This window comes from Euleptes europaea, chromosome 6 (genome assembly GCF_029931775.1).
Source record: "Euleptes europaea isolate rEulEur1 chromosome 6, rEulEur1.hap1, whole genome shotgun sequence".
Classification (NCBI taxonomy): domain Eukaryota; kingdom Metazoa; phylum Chordata; class Lepidosauria; order Squamata; family Sphaerodactylidae; genus Euleptes; species Euleptes europaea.
This window is the reverse complement of record NC_079317.1, coordinates 60,354,867-60,374,257: the sequence shown is the minus strand read 5'-3', so window position 1 is coordinate 60,374,257 and position 19,391 is coordinate 60,354,867. Positions and strand designations below refer to the sequence as shown.

Sequence of the window (19,391 nt, the reverse complement as noted above, 5' to 3'; positions counted from 1 at the left end):
GGTGGGGGTGATGGAGGGGGACACTTGAGAAGGGTCTCGGCGGCGGGCTGCTAAAAAGTATCCTGACCCCTCGACTTGGAGAAAGGGGGCTGCTTTCTCTTTGCGTTCTTCCCCCTCGAGAGCCCTTCCAGCTCTCCAGGAAGGGGGCGGAGAAGGCGCTCGCTTTGTGGCCCCAGCTCCCTTCCTGCAGGGGGCTGCGCCTTATTTGAGACCCCCACCGCTTTCTCCCGAGTTGTCCTGGTCGTTTGGAGAGGGAGCCGATGGAGACCCGTCTTCTACGGGTCGCCGAAGCATTGGAAGCGAAGGGAGGGTTCGGAGGGTTCATACCGCTGCTTCCTTTGCAATTGGGCACACCAACCTTTGTGCCCGCTAAAGTGTCCCAGGGAAACGGATCTTTGCAGGGAGGGTTTGGAATCTTATCACAAGCTACAGGAACTGCCCCTGTATGGTAGTTTGATGCCAAGGCTGCACGACTGGGCATCCTGGCGCAGTTCAGGTAACTGGCATGTGTGTAAAATATTGTCGAAGGCTTTCACGGTCACAGTTCATTGGTTCTTGTAGGTTATCCGGGCTGTGTGACCGTGGTCTCGGTATTTTCTTTCCTGACGTTTCGCCAGCAGCTGTGGCAGGCATCTTCAGAGGAGTAACACTGAAGAGACACTGTAGAGACCCTGTCCTTCAGTGTTACTCCTCTGAAGATGCCGGCCACAGCTGCTGGCGAGACGTCAGGAAAGAAAATACCGAGACCACGGTCACACAGCCCGGATAACCTACAAGAACCAATGGCATGTGTGTGCTTAATCGAGTTCTGCGTGGGAAGCTGGTACGTCACCAAGTAAAAAGAAGTGGATAGAACTGGAGATCCCCTTCTTTGGGTTTGCTGCCCCTGTGCGCTGTTGCTTCAGATACAGCAGTGGGTCTCCTCTGTGCCCCACCTGTAAACTGCGAGGGGGTGTTTCTGTTTTCTCCTGAGCACAGGTTTGCTTGCTGGAACCATCTGGTACCACATTTATGCTCTTGCAAATACCAACAGACAGACACACATACGCACATACTATTTGTTTCTCACTTCCACTAACACATAACTCCTCTATGCATGAGTCGAAAACGCTGAGGGGGAAATCCATTTTTAAGTCCTCTGTTTGCAAAAATGTTACAGAGAACTTTAACTTAATTAGTTCACCTTAAGTGAGAATGAGACTACACCAGGTGTTGTTGTTAACCAAACTTTCTTCTGATTTGTCCTGCACCTCTGATCCAGTGCACCTGGATGATTTCTGCTTTTGTCACAGTCTAATCTGGGGTTATTTGGGCTAAGGAAAGGAGGAGGGGGGTGTTCCTTCTCAACGCTTGGGCCTATGGCAGGTGTCCTCCACACCACTTTCAGCCTTTGGGAGCAGAGGAGTAGGGTCTGCATCGATCCAGGCCCCATGGCATGTTTTGTACATAGAGAGGAAGCTGTTAATGACGGGTGACTGTTTCTCCCACTGAGGCTGTGCTCCAAAGACTGCTCTGTTTGGTTCTCCTGCCTGGAGCAGGCTGAGCTTTGCTGGGGGATAGAGGGGCACTAACTTAGTGTGGGGCTGCTTCAGAGCCAGGCATTTGGAACTGAAGAGTGAACATAATGCGAAATGAGGAGCTTCACTCTATTCAAAAGTCCCGGCGCTCTTGGACCTGCTCCAGCCTGAAGAAGAATAAGAGAAGGGAGTTATTTCTCCCCGTGGCTGGTTCCAGGAAGGAAGTGTCCCCATGAAACTAGGACAGCTCGTCTCACTATACATGCAAACAAACAAAAAAAATTGTGCATTCTTATGAGAGGGGAAGCTGCTGGTGGGTCTTTATAACCCCCTTTGAACTAATTTTGCAGTTAAGGGTTCTGTCTTAACAGGGGCCTTTCCCAGAGCTCAGCCTGTTTCTCTACCCAGTCTTGACCCCAGTTTGTTCAGGCCTGGCTTTTTATGTAGCCCTGTGATACATTAACAACCAAGATGCAAAACTGAATCCTGTAAAGAGAACGTGCTCTCCTGCCTCTCCTGCTCTGCAATGGTCTCCACACCCAAAGTCTGAAAGTTTTTGGCAACAAGTAGGTATTGAGGTAATTCCTCTTCCCTTCTTCCTTCAATTAGGGATCTTGGGCTATGGCCAGAGTCAATAGAATTGTGCATTTAAAAAAAATCGTTCTGACTGATGAAACTTGGAAAGCACAGATTCTTCAACTGGATTGAAATGTACATTTTAGGCAAATTGGTGTGCATTTATTTATTTACTTCGTTTATACCCTACCTTTCTCCTTGATGGAGACCCAAAGGAGCTTCCATCATTCTCTCTCCTCCCTTTTATTTTTGAATGTTACGTGCATTATTCTCTGCGTAAAGCATCTTTTTGGTTCATTCTTCCTTTCCCTCCAGATTTTTGAAACTTCATTACAAACTGGAGTGGAGGTGATTCCCATGTAGGAGCGAAAACAGTGCAAGAGGGTACAAGCTAGATGAATTAGGTCCTACCTTTAGCAAACACATTTACATCTGCAACCCTGAAATGTGCTTGTTTCAAAATTTGTAGCCCATAACAATCATGAGACCTGTGGTTGAGTCTCCTTTACACCTTCCTGGCTTTGGGTTTTTATGTGGTAAAATTATAATTCTTTCCCTGCTGCTCCTCCAAGGTATGATTTTTGGAGAGGCGTAGCTTGCTTCTTCTGCAAAGCAATTCAGGGAATCTTGGGAGGGGATGTCTTGTGCTGAAGCAGCTGTCCTTTGTAATGGCAACCTTTACTGGCAAGTCCTCCATCAGAAAAGTATTTTTCTTCCAAGCTGTCAGGGCACTGTTCTCATGGCTTCATGGGCCAAAGAAGTGTCAGCACTTAGGTCTGCCTGTCCATCTCTAGCTGTGCCCTCCAACCATTCCTGAGGGTAGTTATGAATAATCTACGATGCATCTATTCCACCCGACTACACAAAGCAAAATCCTCCTTCTCTACCTCCAGTTTTTAATGAGTCACAGAGTAGCGTTATCCTCCTCTTGCATTGGCTCCACTGGTTGAAATGTCAGCTTAGCAAGAATCCATCTCTTGTTTTTGCTCTCTGTCTGGAATTGTGATAGTCCATTTTGGTGCCTGCAGGGATTTTTTGGTGGAGGGGGGGAAGTGTCAGGCATGCTGGGTCAATGCCCCTGGCAACCCACATAGGGACTGTGCCAGGTCTTCTGCTAATTGCTGCTAGTCTACATAGCAAACCAGGTGCTCTCAGGGTAGATGCAGGCTGCACAGCCCATAGGAGTGACTAAGAGAAGGGTCATAAGTAAGTCTACTCAGAATCTTTCTCAGGTCTATTCAATAGGGCTTACTCCCAGGAAAGTGTCACTAGAATTGCACTGTAAGGCTGCTGTTCTAAGAACACTTTCTGGGAGTAAGCCCCATTGAATAAAATGGGACTTGCTTCTGAGTAGACACACTTAGGATTGCTCTGTAAAGTGCAGTTCTAAGCAAAGCTGCACCCTTCTACATCCATTGAAGTTAGTGGGCTTAGAACATTGTGTTTAGGGTTGTGCTTAGAGTGTCAGGCTAGGATCTGGGGGACCCCAGTTAAAATCCCCACTCTGCCATGGAAGATTGCTGGGTGACTTTGGGCCAATCACACACACTCAACCTAACTTACCTGAGTTGTTGTGAAGAGAACAAGGTGAGCTGCTTTGGTTCCCCATTGTCCAAAATGCAAGGTATAAATGGAAATAAATAAACCGTCAGTTCTGAAAAACAGGTGGCCGTATTTGGTGCTTCTTTGAGGGGCCTTTTCCAGTTCAGTGCTAAGTCAGCCATGGTAGAAGATGCCATGAAGATGCAGCCTTCTGCCCATCTGAATCTGTGCAAAGTGTAACCGAACCACTGTATGCCCTGGAAACAACAGGTATGGGTGAGGGAGAAGTCTGAGAATAAAGAGCCGTGGAAAAGGAGTCCTGAAAGGCTGTCTCTGAAGCATGGCAGGAAAGAGCCTGAGGGGTGGGAGGAGGCACAGAGGATTGAGTGGAAGAACAGTGAACAATGTTGGCTGCATAAATTTGAGGAGGCTGCTGGTTGCAGGGAGAAAGTGAGGGGAGGGGGCCAATTTATCAAATACTTTATGGGGAGGGGGAGAGGCAGGACCAACAATGGGAGGCAGTAAGGGAGCCAAAAGAAGGAAAGCAGGTGAGAAAGGAGTTGGGGAGGGCATGTGGTCTTTTTCCATGTAAAGGAAGAAGCAAGCAGCTGCCCCAAAATAGACGGAGGGGATAAGAGAACCTGTACAATTCATGTTTACCCTGTTTAGGATGTGCCTTAGATGCATGTTTACCCGTTATTCAAGGATATTATCGATTCACATCGCTCATTTTGGATGTCATGGCTTCCAGAGTATTCTCTGCTTCTGAAACTTCCTTAATTCAGGGAAGAAGGTTAAGGTGAGTTATGCATAGTGAAGAAAATGAGTGGCAGGTCTTTCTTGAATTCCCATTATTTGCTGCTCACTGTGTTCTATACCTGTCAGTACCCACCTTCACTCCTAGCTGTACTTGAATCAACGTGATATATTTGATGCTTTTCTGTTTGATATCCTACGGCCATTGGTGTGCAATGGATGGCCCTTTTTAATTATTCCCACCTTCCTCACATTGTAAGGTGATGGACTGATGCCATGAGAGGATATCCCTATAATAATTGACTCCTCAGTGGCAGCCGCCATGTGGAAATTCATTTTTTTTCACATGGAAAACTGAATCTAGGTGTGTCAGCTCCTCAAAGAAGCAAATTGATGCACCAAAGAAGTCAGGGAATATGTGTATAGGAACCTCATTGTATAATATAGTGGGTCACATTTTGGATTGGAATGCAGGGATATGGTTTCTGCCCTGAAGAAGGATTTGGGACTGATTTAAGCAAAGTGCTGGCAGGACATAAGAACTAACCCATGCAATGTTGCCTGTGCCCAGCTTCTCAATTAAACTTGACCCTCTGCCGCTATGCATAGAACGGTAGCACATCAGAGGACGCTAGCCTTTGTAGGTGTCGCTCTGGCATGCTAATATTGCCCACACATCTATTCTAACAATACTCTGAGGGTATGCAAAGTTGCATGGGTAAGTTCTTCTTGTCTGCTGGCATCACATTTAAATCAGGCCTCAGTAATCCAATCTAGGGAATTAAGAGAACTGTCTAGGAAAGCTTGAGAAAGAACCTGTTTAGATCATGTATTGCTTGTGGTGGCTTTGCCAACACTTTCTAGTCTTGTATCTCATGCTCCTGACATCTGTGTAGCAACAGAATTAGGGGTTGCTCAACATTTTACATTGTGAGCTGATATAAGAAAAGGAGGGCATGTGGATTGCTATTCCAAAGAAATGGGAGAATGCCAGCCTGAGAAATTTTGATGACCAGCTCCAAAACCCTGGAATAGATGAGAGCTTCCAAGATAATCTAGAACATCTTGAGTTATGAGAACTGGACCATCATTTATTTTGAGAGAGTTATGAATGTTTTTGGGAAAGCCTATGCCTTCCCCACCAGCCACCTGGGTTCATCCCAGCATCAGTAATGTGTTTGGGCATTCTGACTCCTCCTCCCATTTTTTGCTAAGACCTCTTAATGAAGCAATATACAGGGTTCTTGTTTCCTGAAAGCTCTGCAGTTCCAAAGGAGGGAGGAGGGAATTGCTGGAGAGTAGTCCACATATTTGGTGGGGGGCGGACTCTGCCTTCATCAATCTCAGGCAAGTATATGTATTCAAAGGACTTACAGGATGTTAATAGCTAACTGTTCATCAATACTTGTAGTCCAGTCCTGTGCCTGTTTACTGAAGAGTAAACCCCAATGAGTTCAATCAGACATTCCCCAGAAAGTGGGCCTAGGATTACAGCTTTAGAGTCTTGAGTTGGCCCAGTGAAGGAGTTCATAGCCTGTGTAATGGCTAATCTAGTGGGTAGGAGCACCCTATGCTGATAACTAGATTAGAACACCTGGAGCAGATGTTGCTTGGCAAAGAATACAGGTCAGAGTGACAGAAGGGGCCCTCATTATTGTGTTTGGCACCTACAGTCCCATTCCTGTATCAACTAGAGGTTTTCCGTGGATATGGTCCAGGGTTAGTCAAATCCTTGGCAGTCCTAACTGTTGCCAAAGTATGTCTAAACTTTCAGCTACAGCTCAGCATGTGCCGTCAGTGAGGTGAAAGAGGTAACAGCAATGAGGGGTACTTCCAGACCTGAATATGTTAAATGTGACAGGAGAGTAGAATGAGTCACTGGGAAGCCTGGGAGAACTGCTTACCAAAAGCATCTTAGCTTTTCAGGGAAGGGAAAAATAATCCCCAAATGTTTGATTCATCTTAATAAATTTTCTCATTTGGGATTATTCACTGTATTCTATTATTTTCTGTGGGATCGGGTGGGGGGCTTGCCTCTAAACATCTAAACTAGAGTTTTGATTTTTTAAAACGTTTGTTTTCACTGGAACAAAATCGAAGGGGGAAAGAGGAATGCCGGAGCTGATTATGCACGTTGCTGGTTTCTGTTATTTGAAGCAGTAGATTCTAATTTTAGGTGATACTTTGGCACCTGGCTATCTCTTGCTCTGCCAGTTTTTTCTCCACTCTCTTTATTTCAGATGGGTTCACAATGCCCCTAAGCCAATCTCTGACTTCAGCACATTTAAATTATAAAAGAAGAGGAACCTACCTGTACAGTGGTTGAAGCTTGATTTGGAACCCTAGTTTGTAGGCAAAAAACAAGCCATAGTTTGTTTTTGTTACCTACAAATAACAATGGTTTGTTGTGAACCAGGAAGTCATCAGTTTTGGAGGCCAGCAGAGGTAGAACATGGAGGGAGAATGTAAGCCTGAGGACTTCCAAGCCTTGCAGTACAATCCTATACAGTGACTCCGGACTAAGCTCGTTGGTTTTGATGGGCTTAGAATGGATAGACTCTGCATAGGATTGCACTGCAAAAAAGCATGATTTGTTGTTTTGACTCAATGGAGACTGAACAATGCTTCATACATAACAAAACTCCTACATAAAATGCACTTCTGTGTAGGAATGATACATGTGAATACATAGGTTTTTGTATTGAGTACAACTGTGAGTGTAGGACTTTAGTGATACATCAAACTGTTATTTCATTAATTTATTTTAAACGTTTCTATTCCACATTATCACCTTGGACTCAAGGTGGCAAACAGTGCAGCAATCAAGTTGCCAGGACACTAATTATACCAGTCCAATTAACAAGTTTAAAACACAAATTAAAATACAAATTTAATAGCTCTCAGGATTTAAAACACACAAGCATTAAAATACAGAGGAGTAGAATGAACACAGGCAAATCTGATGAGACAATTTACATCTCCACCAAATGCCTTCTGGAGCAAAGACTGCCTTACCCACCTTATGCCATGAGAGCCAGCGGGGTATAGTGGTTAAGAGTGGAGGACTCTAATCTAGAGGACCGGGTTCGATTCCCCACTTCTCCACATGAAGCCTGCTGGGTGACCTTGGGCCAGTCACAGTTCTGTCAGAACTCTCTCAGCCCCACCTACCTCACACAATGTCTGTTGTGGGGAGAGGATGGGAAGGCAATTTTAAGCCGGTTTGAGACTCCTTAAAGGTAGAGAAAATTGGGGTATAAAAACCCCAAGCGAAGGTGCTCTCCTCAACCAATCGGGTGGACCTTTCCAAACAAATGCTCTCATTGTGGAAAAGGCCCGTGAGATCACTGTAGCCTTATGGACAGTCCTAAGGGAGGGCATATTAGGTGGAGGCTGTCTGAGGAATGTAACTGGTGCATGGGGAGTTTACTGGGAGATGCGGTTCAATAAGTAGTGTGCCTTAGTTCTTAGTGCTGAGCTTTAGTTGCCAGTGGACCATAAATAAGTTCCCTCATTTGTTTGTCCGTAACACATTTCATCACAATCAGCAAATGAGGACTTGCATACTGCTATTCTGTTTACTTTTGAAAATAGCTTCTGAAATAAGGGGAGTAGATTCTCCTGTTTCTAGTCCTAGCTATAGTTAGCTTTACCTGCCATACGGGGCTGTTTCCATTCCACAGTCTCATGTCTGTTTGGATGTTGGTGAGTTTGTCTTGCCATGTAATTCTTTTTGCACCCCCACCATTTTATTTGATGGCAGATGCTAAACATGTTCCTTGCATTTGTTCTTAGTAGAATGGGAGCTCTATTCTGCTTCCAAAGACTTGGGGGATTTGTCATATTTTCATCCGAAGTAGCTGCAGAGAAGGCAGATTTCTGAATCTGTTGAGAAACCTGCCCACAGAAGAGCAGGAGATCTGTGACACAGGGCAGAGCAAGATCGCAGCAAGCAAAAAAGAAGAAGAAGAAAGGGCAGCAGTTTCCCACAGAACTCTGGAGTGGTCAGAGGAGGGATTGAAAGTGATCTGTTGCATGGGAAGGAAAGTACAGCTAAAACTCCAGAAGGCCAAGGACAAATGAACTGCAACAGTTCAGGCTAGAGGAACTTGCTGTTACTAAGGAGTGGAATTTATATCACCCCAGAGTCATGTGGCTTCGGTGATGGAAAGTGCTGTCAAGTCACAGCTCACCAGAGGGTTTTCAAGGTAGGAGATGAGAGATCGGGCTAGCCTGGGACATACAGGTCAGAGCCTTATAGCATTAGAAGGATGATAAGACCAAGGCCAAGGAAGAGACTAGTTATAGTGAGCATTGCTGGTAGACAGACCTATGGGCCAAACTAGGCATTAAACAGAGTTCTGTGTTACTTTCCTCTGCATTTTTAAAAGCAAAAATCTAGGCAAACTGCCAGTTTGACCAGCAGAAGGCCAGGTAGGGAGTTATTGGCTTATGTCATGCACCTTCAGCAGTTGTTCAGTTCAAAATCAACTGCATCCAAAGCCCATGGGTCACCATGCCAAGACTGCTTTGCTTAAAAAAATATGGAGACAAGTAACATAGAATTCAATTTGATGTCTACTTTCAGTTCACACGGAGGCATTTAAACCATCTTTCAATTCTGCTTTCTTATTCAGATGATTCTTTCCTGCCTCTCCACAGCATGCCTCATCATTATCTGATCCACTCTCTTCTGATCCCTTGATCCTTACCTGCACATTCTCCATATGAGGCTTACAGGGGAAGGGAATGAGAAGCTGGATCGGCTCCACCAGCACATGCCTGGTGCTCCAGGAAGCCATGCTGGCCCAAAGAAAAACCAAACAAAAAATGCCCATGTAATATCCACCAAAGTGTGCAAGTTTTCACATTCTGTCAGAATTCTTTACCAGAGCTGATGTTAACAAAAGAAGAGTGGGTGGGTGATGCTTTGGGCCATGCCAAGTTTCTCTGGAGAATTGTTTTTCCACAGTGAATGTTCTTTCAAAAATAATGGTAACAAGAAGAAGATAACAATGATATCCTGGGTGAATATGTTTTGCTCATTGTTTGGTGGAGAGGAATATTCAGTTTGGGCCAATGACACCCCAGTGTGGTTTCGGTTTCTACGTGGTCAGATCTGATGCCATGCTGGAGAAAACTGAACCAGAAAGGTTATGTGAGATGGGTAGATGATGTGATTACTTCTGAAACCCCTTTTGGAGAGCCAGAGGTACTGCCACGGAAAGTAAACGCATTGTATGGCCAATGGCCATCCCACTTAAGCTAAGGTTAGATGATACACTCACCATGTTCCTGTCTGATGATGCGATGTCTAATAAAAGTACTTGCCACAACTGTAGATGTCTGCAAATGTTAATTGTATTGCATGTCGTAAAGGACTTTAAAGGGGGAAAAAACTTTTCCCAAGAGCTCTGGAGAAATGATCCTATTAGTCACTGTAAGCTTTCCAAGGGCTGTTACAGAACTTGGTTCTTTGAAAGGATAACTGCAGCTGGATATTCCCCATCCTTTCAGATGGTTTGAAATCAGAACTCTGCAGCCAGCTGATCCTTAACAGCCTTCTTCTCTGGGAGCATAATGTAATATGTTTTAATTGCTATGGACTAAAAAAGATCATGAGGAAACAATCACAGAATCCTTGAAGTAGATTCTTGAGCAAGGAGATTTACATGGTAAATCTTTTAAATGAACTAAGGAAAGAGAAATGGCCCCAGGATGCCTACCTCGCCTAGACTAAGCCTTACTCTCATCATTATCAAAGCTCACCAGGGGAGGGGGGGCACACAACCTAACCACACAGAAGCAGCCAACACCCTGCAGATCTATATGACTTTGCCCTCACTTGGAGTTTCTTCTTCCCACCCCCTTGCAACAATGAGCCAGGATGTTCACCTAGAAGGTCATCTCTGTCTCCCTCTTGTTGTTACATTTTTCTAGAGAACTTTAATCATGGGAAATGATGGTATCATAGGAGAGCTCTTAGCTTGACCTCTAGCTATCTAAAGGCCATTTTTTTTCCAATCCTAACTGCAGGTTTTATGTGGGTTGTTAACGTTCATGACTTGAATAAATTGCCTTAACCCACACAACTGGCAATACTATTATCAGAGACTCCAATCTCAGCAGGGTTTGGATGTGGATTGCCGTCAGGGCTAAGTTCCTGTCCCTGGAGGACAGAGTTTGGTGGAAAGACGCTTGGGCAGCACCCCGGCAGACACTCTGCTCCCCGGAGGACAGTTCCCAGCTGAAAGCGGGGAATGTGGCTCTCCTCCCTTGGGCTTTGCCTTCAGCCACCCAAGCTGTGTAATTCTCTGTGACAGTTCAATTCAGAGTGAATCCAGCAGCTTCACAGCAACAGACACACAAAAGGTGAGCCCACTGGAGCCTGAATAATGAACAGCGCTGCCGCTCTCGGCAGTGGGCTGCCTGGGGGGACGTGGGGGGGAGGGGCAGAATTGCTGACCCAGTGTTTCTTTCCTCAGCTCTTCTGGACATTTCTTTCCCCTACACTGAGCACGGCATGTTTCAACCCATTCTGTGATTCAGCCAGCCCCTCTATGAGCTGCTGTGACAGTAGATCAGAAGCAAGAGAACTTTTCCACTATGCCCTGTGTGGTGCACTCTGGAGCTCTTTGCGCTCCAAGGCTCCATTCAGGGGCGGTTTTCCTCTGCCATGCATTTTGGGGAGAGGGGCATAGGAAGGAGAAGACTGGAAATCCTGCAAATCCATAAACATCTACTGGTTAGATCTTCCAGCTTGGAGCTGGTACCATGGAGTTGTGTGCTTGAGAAAAATGTCATGCTTCCTGCAGAAGCATCCGGAAGGTCGTCCTCCCCACCCCATTCTTCTACCCAGCCTTTGTCAAAAGCTTTCAGGTTTTATGCCATGGTCCCAGCTCTAGTTTCATCCTGGGATGTTTCCAGACTGTCACGCAATATAGTCAGACAGCTGTGTAGATTCCAGAAAAATACCATGCAAGCTTGGAATCTTGTATTGTATCAAAATTGAAAATCTGGAGAATTTCATTTGAAAACATGTTTCTAGTCCTTAACAGTCCTAAAGCAGTGTTTATGAAATGTCAGAAGCCAGAACAAGCCTGAGAAGCATTTTCAGGGGTCCAAGGACAAAACTTCACCATCCTTCCTTGCATTTTGCCTCTCACCATGACTAGTAAAAACAGGATAATTTATGCAAAATGAGGGAAACAATTCATCTGGATTGTGGAATGTAGATATTTTAGCATGGAGAGTACATTTTAACTATTGAGTTTTTAAGTCTATTATGGTTGATATTAAACAACTTCTATATATATGTGGGGGGGAATTGTGTTGATGTTTTAACACATGTAAATTATATTGTTGTTTGCTGCCTTGAGCCCAACTTTAGCCGGGAAAGGGTGGGGTAGAAATTAAATATAATTTTTAAAATAGCCAGAGCTATGCATAGCATAACATTTCTGTTTTAAAAAAAAAGGCAGTTCATGGGGTTTATAAGAAAAATACTGCGTGTAAATGAGGAAATTCAGTATTATTCCCAAGTGGTGTTTCTGATGCACCCTGTCTTTATGGAGTCTATTGTGGCTATTTTGAGACTATAACAGCCACTGAATCAGTGGTAGCTGCTTGTTGCCCAGTTCTTCAAAGCTACAGTATTTAAGTTGATAAAGTAGAATGTAGCCTCCAGGCAGATTCTGCATTCCAGTACCAAACCATATTGCTCCCTCTGGTGGTACTACAACATCCATAGTTTGTCCATAGTCCATCTTTGTGCACCCTCCATGCCAGTAAAAAACCTTGCATGTGCAAGACAGAATAATGTATTGGGGGGTACATTAGCAAACCCTGTGTAACTAAATAAGAACTTTGTTTTCTGTTCTGTGTTTTCTGTTCTGTCTCCACATTCCTGGCCTCCCAGCTTTGAATGGAAGACTTTTGCTATGCATTTCCTTTATTCTTGATTATTTGTTCTAACCAGCTTGCTGCTGGGCACTCCTGGCTGTATAAGAATTACACATTAAAATAATTAATTGCATTACGAGAACTGCAGGTTCTTCCACAGTCTGATTCTGCACAGAGGAAAAAGTCCTTCAGCAAACGGAACATGCTGTATACTCTTGTCACTTTCAGTGTCTGCCCTGGCTGTAACCATGGCGTTTCATCTCCACCTCTTATACACCATGTATGTCTGTGGGTGCACCCAAGCATACATGCAGAAAACTACAGTTCACACAGCTCTCTGTTTCATCTCTATTCACCTGCGGCCTCTTCTTTATGGCACTCACATCCACATAGACATGGAGCCTTGTTTCCATAGCCCCTTTGTAGGGATATGGTAATGGGCTGACATTAAGAGAGCCGGCAGGGGGAGCAGCCTGCCTTCTAAAGCTCCACATGAGATCCAATTGTGCAAGGCTTTTATTTTTAATCTTCTGTTTTAGTTCTCAAAAACTGTGCCTGTCGGGGTTTCTTTTCCCACCCTGGATTCTTTTCGAACTGGATAAAGGTTCCATGGCAGCTGAGATCCCCCCAATCTCGGGGAACTTTGGCATCAGCGAGGTAGCCCGCTGAGTGCTGGATAAAAGAGGCACTGGGAAATGAGGGGATGGATGGGGGAGGAGGGCTGTGGAAGTGTTTGAGGGGAGCAGGGCCTCGCCATTGCCAGCAGGCAGAAGCCTTCTGGCTATCCAAAGGCGGGAACAGCATAAATCCCACTGGCAAGTTTGCTTTACCAGTTTCCACTTGGTTGCTCTGGGTGTGAAATCTGGGAAGGGGCAGGGAGAGAAAGAGAGTGTGTTGCCCAAATTTTGAAATGGGAGGTCAGAATCCTGATCAGTTTTTGCCTCTTGGTCTAGGGATGGATTGGAGTGTGTGGGGAGTACGGGTCCTTTATTTGAACCTGTGACCCATGACGGGGGAGCCAGTTGACCAGTCCAATGCGGAAATGGTAGGCATATATGTAAGTGTTGGCCTCAACAGGGCTTGCCCAGTGGTCACAGTTGGAGTAGAAGGTAAAAAAGCAACCTTCCTCACAGGGTGGGGTTGAGGACACCTGAAAGACAGTAGAATTGTAAAGCTTTTTTGTACCCTGAGAGGTGCTTTAGAAGTTAGTAGCACTAGTTATCCCTAAATAATAAGTTTCAGAGAGTAGCCATGTTGGTCTGCAGGAGAACAGTTAGTTTTGAGTCCAGTAGCACTTTAGAGGCAAACAAGAGTTTCAAGGTATAAGCTTTCGAGAGTCAAAGCTCCCTTCATCAGATTACTTATGGCTGATGAGGGGAGCATTGAGTCTCAAAAACATATACCCTGAATCTCTTGTTGGTCTCAAATCCTGCTTCCCCGGCCTTGTTTCTGTATCTTTAACCAAAGTTTACAAGCAGACAATTTGTCAAAGTAAGTTTGCTTCTGGAATGAAGATGGTTTGCCTGATTAATGTCTGCATATCCCTGCAGTTCAAGGCACAGGGGCAAGGCTGGTAGCAAGACTGTCAATTTATCGATGCTCCTAACTTTAACAGCCCTGCTGGATCCAACCAGTGGTCCATTTATTCCAGCATATTGCTTCAGTGGCCCACCAGTCACCCTGGAGGGCCAATAAACAGGGCACAGAGGCCAAGGCCTTCTCCTGATGCTGCCTCGGGACACTGGTATCTGGGGGCTTCCTGCCTCTGAATGTCCAGGTTCCTGTTTCTTACCACGGCTAGTAGTTATTTGTGGAGCTATGTTTCTTCTATGTATGCTTCTCCTTTGAGAGCCAGCGTGGTGTAGTAGTTAAGAGTGGTGGTTTGGAGCAGTAGACTCTGATCTGGAGGCTAATCTGGTGAACTGGATTTGTTTTCCCACTCCTACACATGAAGCCAGCTGGGTGACCTTGGGCTAGTCACACTCAGCCCCACCTACCTCACAGGGTGTCTGTTGTGGGGAGGGGAAGGGGAGGTGATTGTAAGCTAGTTTGATTCTTCCTTAAGGGGTAGAGAAAGTCGGTATATAAAAACCAACTCTTCTTCTTCTTCCTTTTCACCTCTGCATGTAGGAATTTGAATCCTTAAGGAGATTTCCTTTTATTTCACAGAATGCAGGTCCGTGGACTCTTTCTCCTCTTGGTGCTGATTCTTCTGGCTGTATCTTCTGAGGCTGGCAAGAATAAAAAAGGTGAGTGGGGGACTTCTGGTTGCCCAGGCAGAAGAGGTCCAATCTGCTGTCCTTTGGGGTTGCCTGAAGGTGGGACACAGGCTGTTTTAACGCTTTTGGGCAGGAGGGGTAAGATGACTCCTCTAATGACTGCCTGCTCCCGTATTATCACTGCAGACAAGGTGAAGAAAAATGGCTCTGATTGTGAGGAATGGCGCTGGGGTCCCTGCGTCCCCAACAGCAAAGACTGTGGTGTGGGCTACCGTGAAGGAACCTGTAATGAGGAGACCAAGAAACTCAAGTGCAAGATCCCCTGCAACTGGAAGAAGGAATTTGGAGGTGAGCGGACATCTCCTTCTCAGGGAACGCAATTAGGCTTAAGGAATGATGCACTGGCCTATGACAGCTATAGTGTGCTAGTAAGGCAGTTTACCAAATGGTAGAGCATTTATAAATGGTTCATGATCCAGAATGGTCATAGGAGAGTGTGGGCAGTGGTAGGTCATACATGTGTTTAACTGATTTGCATTGCTTACAGTGTATTTGCATCTGGTAATCTTCTTGTTCCAGCACTTCCATTATTAGAAGCATATCCTGGCAGGAAGTGGACTTTCCAACAAAGATATGTGACTGTGGTTTCCTGTATCTGCTGTGGTCTTAGACAATGCCCTTAAAAAGCAAAACTTTGTCAGAAAACTGTTGTGTTCCCACCTACTGTCAAATAAGTATATTTTAATTTTTTCCGTGTTGTTTCTCGTCAGTGATACCAACTGGGCTTGTTGGGAGGCCAAAGGGGGTGCTGGTAAAGGGCTTTGGATCTAAAGTGAAGGAGAGGGAAAGATAAGGGTTGTTGGGACGGAGTTTGTCTGGCCCAAAATACTGCCGTAACTAGAGTAGCTTCCACTCTGCTTACCTTCTGCTGGGAAGCTGAATTGCCCGGAGGTGAGCAAAATACCTGGCTCTAGCCTTCCTACGCAGTGTGAGTGTTGATGCTCAGCAAGAAACAGGTCAGTGGATTTAATGAAGATATAGGAGTACGGAGCATGTTCCGTGAAAAGACATGGAACTCAGCAGGGAACAGGGTCGATAGTTGGTTGATCTGTACATTTAAACCACTTTCCATCCGTCCCCTTTGTCTCTCTTTCTCTCCTTGCCAGTCTGGTGCTTCTACTGCCACCTCGTGGTCATATTAATGTTCCTCTGCATCACTGTTTAATCACATAAGAAAAGCCCTGCATCCTGTTTCACACAGTGGCTAACCAGTTGCGTTGGAGGGCCAAAAATCAGGCCATAGAGGCCAAGGCCTCCCCCTGGTATGGCCTCCTACCCCTGGTATTCAGATGTTAACTGCCTCTGAATGTGGAGGTTCCCTTTAGTCTCCATGACTAACAGCCATTGATGGATCAGTCCTCCATGAATTTTCCCTTTAGTCCCTTTTAAAGCCATTGATGCTTGTGGCCATAACTGTGCCACTGGCAGGGAATCTTAATTGCTCATTGAGTAAATAAGTATTTTCCTTTGTCTGTCCTATACCTATTGCCTACACGTATTTATCTGTCCTATTCCTTATTGCCTATCAACTTCATTGGGTTCATTGTGAATGGGAGAAAAAGCTCACAGTGGAAAGGTTAGGCTATGACCAGCTGGGAGAAGGGTTTACTATCAGTGGCAACCTCCCAGCTTTACTCTAACTTGAATCTCTGCTGCTGATTGCTGCTGATGACTTTCTTACAACCTGTGTTGGCTTGGGAATAAATAGAGTTCATCTGATCATGGTATAGAAGTACATGTCTTGGAAATTGCCAGTCTTTTCAAACAGGCTCATAAACCAACAACAAAACTGGTTCTTCAATGACACACAAAAAGGCTGTATGGTAAAATGAATTCATCATGAAGTGTCAGGTTCTGGTTACATGAGATTGTATGAATTATTTACCCAACATAATGGAACTCATAACAGGAGAGGCGAAAGTCAGAGCACGGAGGTGGAATCTAAGTGAATGCTTTTCATCATCAGGTGTCTTGCGGATGCTGAGCAGGTCTAACAGGGTTTACTTTCTCTCCTAGCTGACTGCAAGTACAAATTTGAGAGCTGGGGTGGCTGTGATGCAGCAACAGGTCTGAAGGCCCGTTCGGGTACCCTGAAAAAGGCCCTGTACAATGCCGAATGTCAGGATACTATTCAAGTGACTAAGCCTTGTTCTCCTAAGGCCAAATCAAAATCCAAAGGTCAGTTCCAGCTCTTTTTTTTTGGGGGGGGGGTCTTTTTTCCTTTGATAATTTATATTGGAGAATTAGAGTCAGAACTTAGCATGTTTGTTTGTACTTATACACCACCATTGCTATCTACAAGAATCAAATAAAGGTGGCTGACGTGAAAGCCAAACAATGACAAGTTTACAGTTATAAATACGTTAAAAGAAGTGGGGGGCGGGGGAAGGAAAGAATCCAACATTGCCAAACACCCATCAGAATAACTCTGCACTCTTCCTCTTCCTGTCTGGACCCAGAGGAAGTAAGATGGTACCAAGTCCGGCTATGATCTTGCACTCTTACCCATGTGAGCAAATCTGACAATTCTGAGGATCAGAATTAACATAAGAAACTGCCTTATAATGAATTAGAGCTCTGGTCCTCCTTCAGTATTATGTACTCTGGCTGTCAGTAGATCTCCAGGGTCTCGGGCAGAGAGAGGTTTAAGCAGATGTTGGCAATCTGTAATCCTTTAACTGGAGATGCCAGGGACTGAAACAAGAACTTCCTGCTTGCTAAGTAGGGGTGTGTAAGTAATAAAGAACTATTTCAGATTCAGAATCAGCTCAAAACAGAAACTCATTTAATTTAATATTACAATTAAAGTTATTAATCTGATTTTTAAATTATTACAGCTATATAAAGTATGAAGTGCTAAATGGACTAAAAGAGCAGTCAAAAGCCCAGCATTCCTGAGTATAACCAACATCACCTTGGTTTGGGAAGGGGCGATGACACAGTGGCTGAGCATCTGCTTAGCCCCCAGAAGGCCCTGGTTTCAGTCTTTAGCATCTCCAGTTAATAGGATCAGATTGTAGGTGATGTGGAAGACCTGAACCTGAGATCTTGGAGAGCTGCTGCCAGTTAGAGTAGAAAGTAATGACCTTGATAGACCCATGATCTGACTCAGTATAGGGCAGCTCCACGAGCCTGTCCAACTAGCTTACAATGGCTGATCCTGCATTAAGCAGGGGGTTGGACTAGATGGCTTGTTTGCCCCCTTCCAACTCTGATTCTAAGGAGGTGCTTTGTCAGCAAATAGCAGTTTCATGTGAAAGGCAAGTGCTTTGTTCAAAAAGGGCAAACTGAAAAGGTGACAGGAATAAGTAGAATATTTCAACCTGTCCCTGGCTGGATTTGCTCAGGGTAGTTGTTTGATTTGCTAATAACACCTAAACTACGAGTCAAGACTCGTGGTCAGCTGGCATGTTTGAATGCTGGTGGGTGCCAGGCTAACATTGGCCCTTCCCCATCCAGACGACTATTGGTGCCTCCATGGGTCACACTAATGCTTGTCTTTCTTCACAGCCAGGAAAGGAAAGGGGAAAGACTAGAACGATGGACACAACCCCACCATCTTCAGGGCATGATGCCTGAACCCAATCGGACACACACCACTCAGAGCTGCAGCGTGGTCCCTCCCAGCTCGGCGATGCTTTGCCAAATCCCACTGCTCTTCTGCATGCACAACTTTGTCCTTAACCAAGATACTATTTCTAAACACTAGTTTTGTAGAGAGCAAGCCCACCCTGTTCTGAAGGAGGTGCTGTTTGCCTTCCCCTTAACTCCTCCCTTCTCCCCCTTTTATATGTACCCCAGTGTTCTTTGCTCTGGTTCCCCCTTCCCACCCCCCAAAAATTCAGCATGATGCGTGTTGAGATGGGTTGGGCTGAGCGAGGCGGTGGATCCACATCTGGGATCTTTTGTCAAAGCCAAGTGGCCTTTGGCACACTTCTTGCAAGATTAGCAGCGGTGGCAACTTCCCCATGCAACCTTGCCTTGCCACATACAAATTAAGCTAGCCAAGGCGGACAGCTTCAGAGGATGTTGGTGGGGGGGGGGGAGGTAATTGCAGTGAGAATAGGGGGAGTGCAGAGCCCCAAATCTGCCTTCCTCCTTACTAGGGAGACCATGTGAGTAGGAAGGTTTTGACTTCTTTGATGACATCTTGGCACCCTCAGATTTCCAGGGAGCTAAATCTGTACCTGCTACCCATGGCGCTTTATGTACGTGTGTGTGGTTATTTTTCCTATGTGATCTCTCCAATTTATGTGTGAGCATCAGCATCACATTCTGTTGGAGGCTCCCCATCTGGGGAGAGGACTGTGTGAGAGTGAGAGAGTGTGTGTGTGTGTGTGAAAGAGAGAGAGAGAGAGAGAGAGAGAGAGAGAGAGAGTGAGAGTGAGAGGGGTTTCCTCTATGAGCCATGTTTGCCCAGTTTTTTTTTTTGGTGTTTTTTTTTGGGGGGGGGGGTTGCCAGCAGACCATACCTTCCATCCCCTTCGGCATCCAGAAAAGAATCTTCACCAGAGTTAACGAGCATTGTTTTTCTGTCAGTCATGATGTCTTCATTCCTTCTGTCCCTTCTTATCTGTATTTTTGCTGGGACGCTGCAGCCTTTCCCTACTTTATTGGTGCTGGGGAAGCCCTCTCTGCTTTTTACATCCCTCCCCTTTTCCAATAAAAATCTTTTTACAAAAACAATCCTCCTCTTTGATGTCCTGTTTCGGTGGCAGATGCTGTAAAGGCCATAGGCTGAGCTACAGGACTATGAAGGAGGATGACAGCTGTTGCTGCGACTGCTGAGGTTCACTGACTCCAGTGCTGCTGTGTGAGC

The 19,391-nt window shown here is 45.3% G+C and overlaps 1 protein-coding gene across 1 annotated transcript; it reads left to right on the top strand.

Moving 5' to 3' along the window:
- The first annotated feature begins 14,447 nt into the window (after positions 1 to 14,447).
- MDK (midkine) lies at positions 14,448 to 18,391 on the top strand. The gene is made up of 4 exons (XM_056851225.1): positions 14,448 to 14,542; positions 14,699 to 14,860; positions 16,589 to 16,750; positions 18,083 to 18,391. The coding sequence occupies exons 1-4, from the start codon at positions 14,464 to 14,466 to the stop codon at positions 18,106 to 18,108; spliced, it is 429 nt and encodes a 142-aa protein (XP_056707203.1). The 5' UTR covers positions 14,448 to 14,463; the 3' UTR covers positions 18,109 to 18,391.
- The last annotated feature ends 1,000 nt before the right edge of the window (positions 18,392 to 19,391 follow it).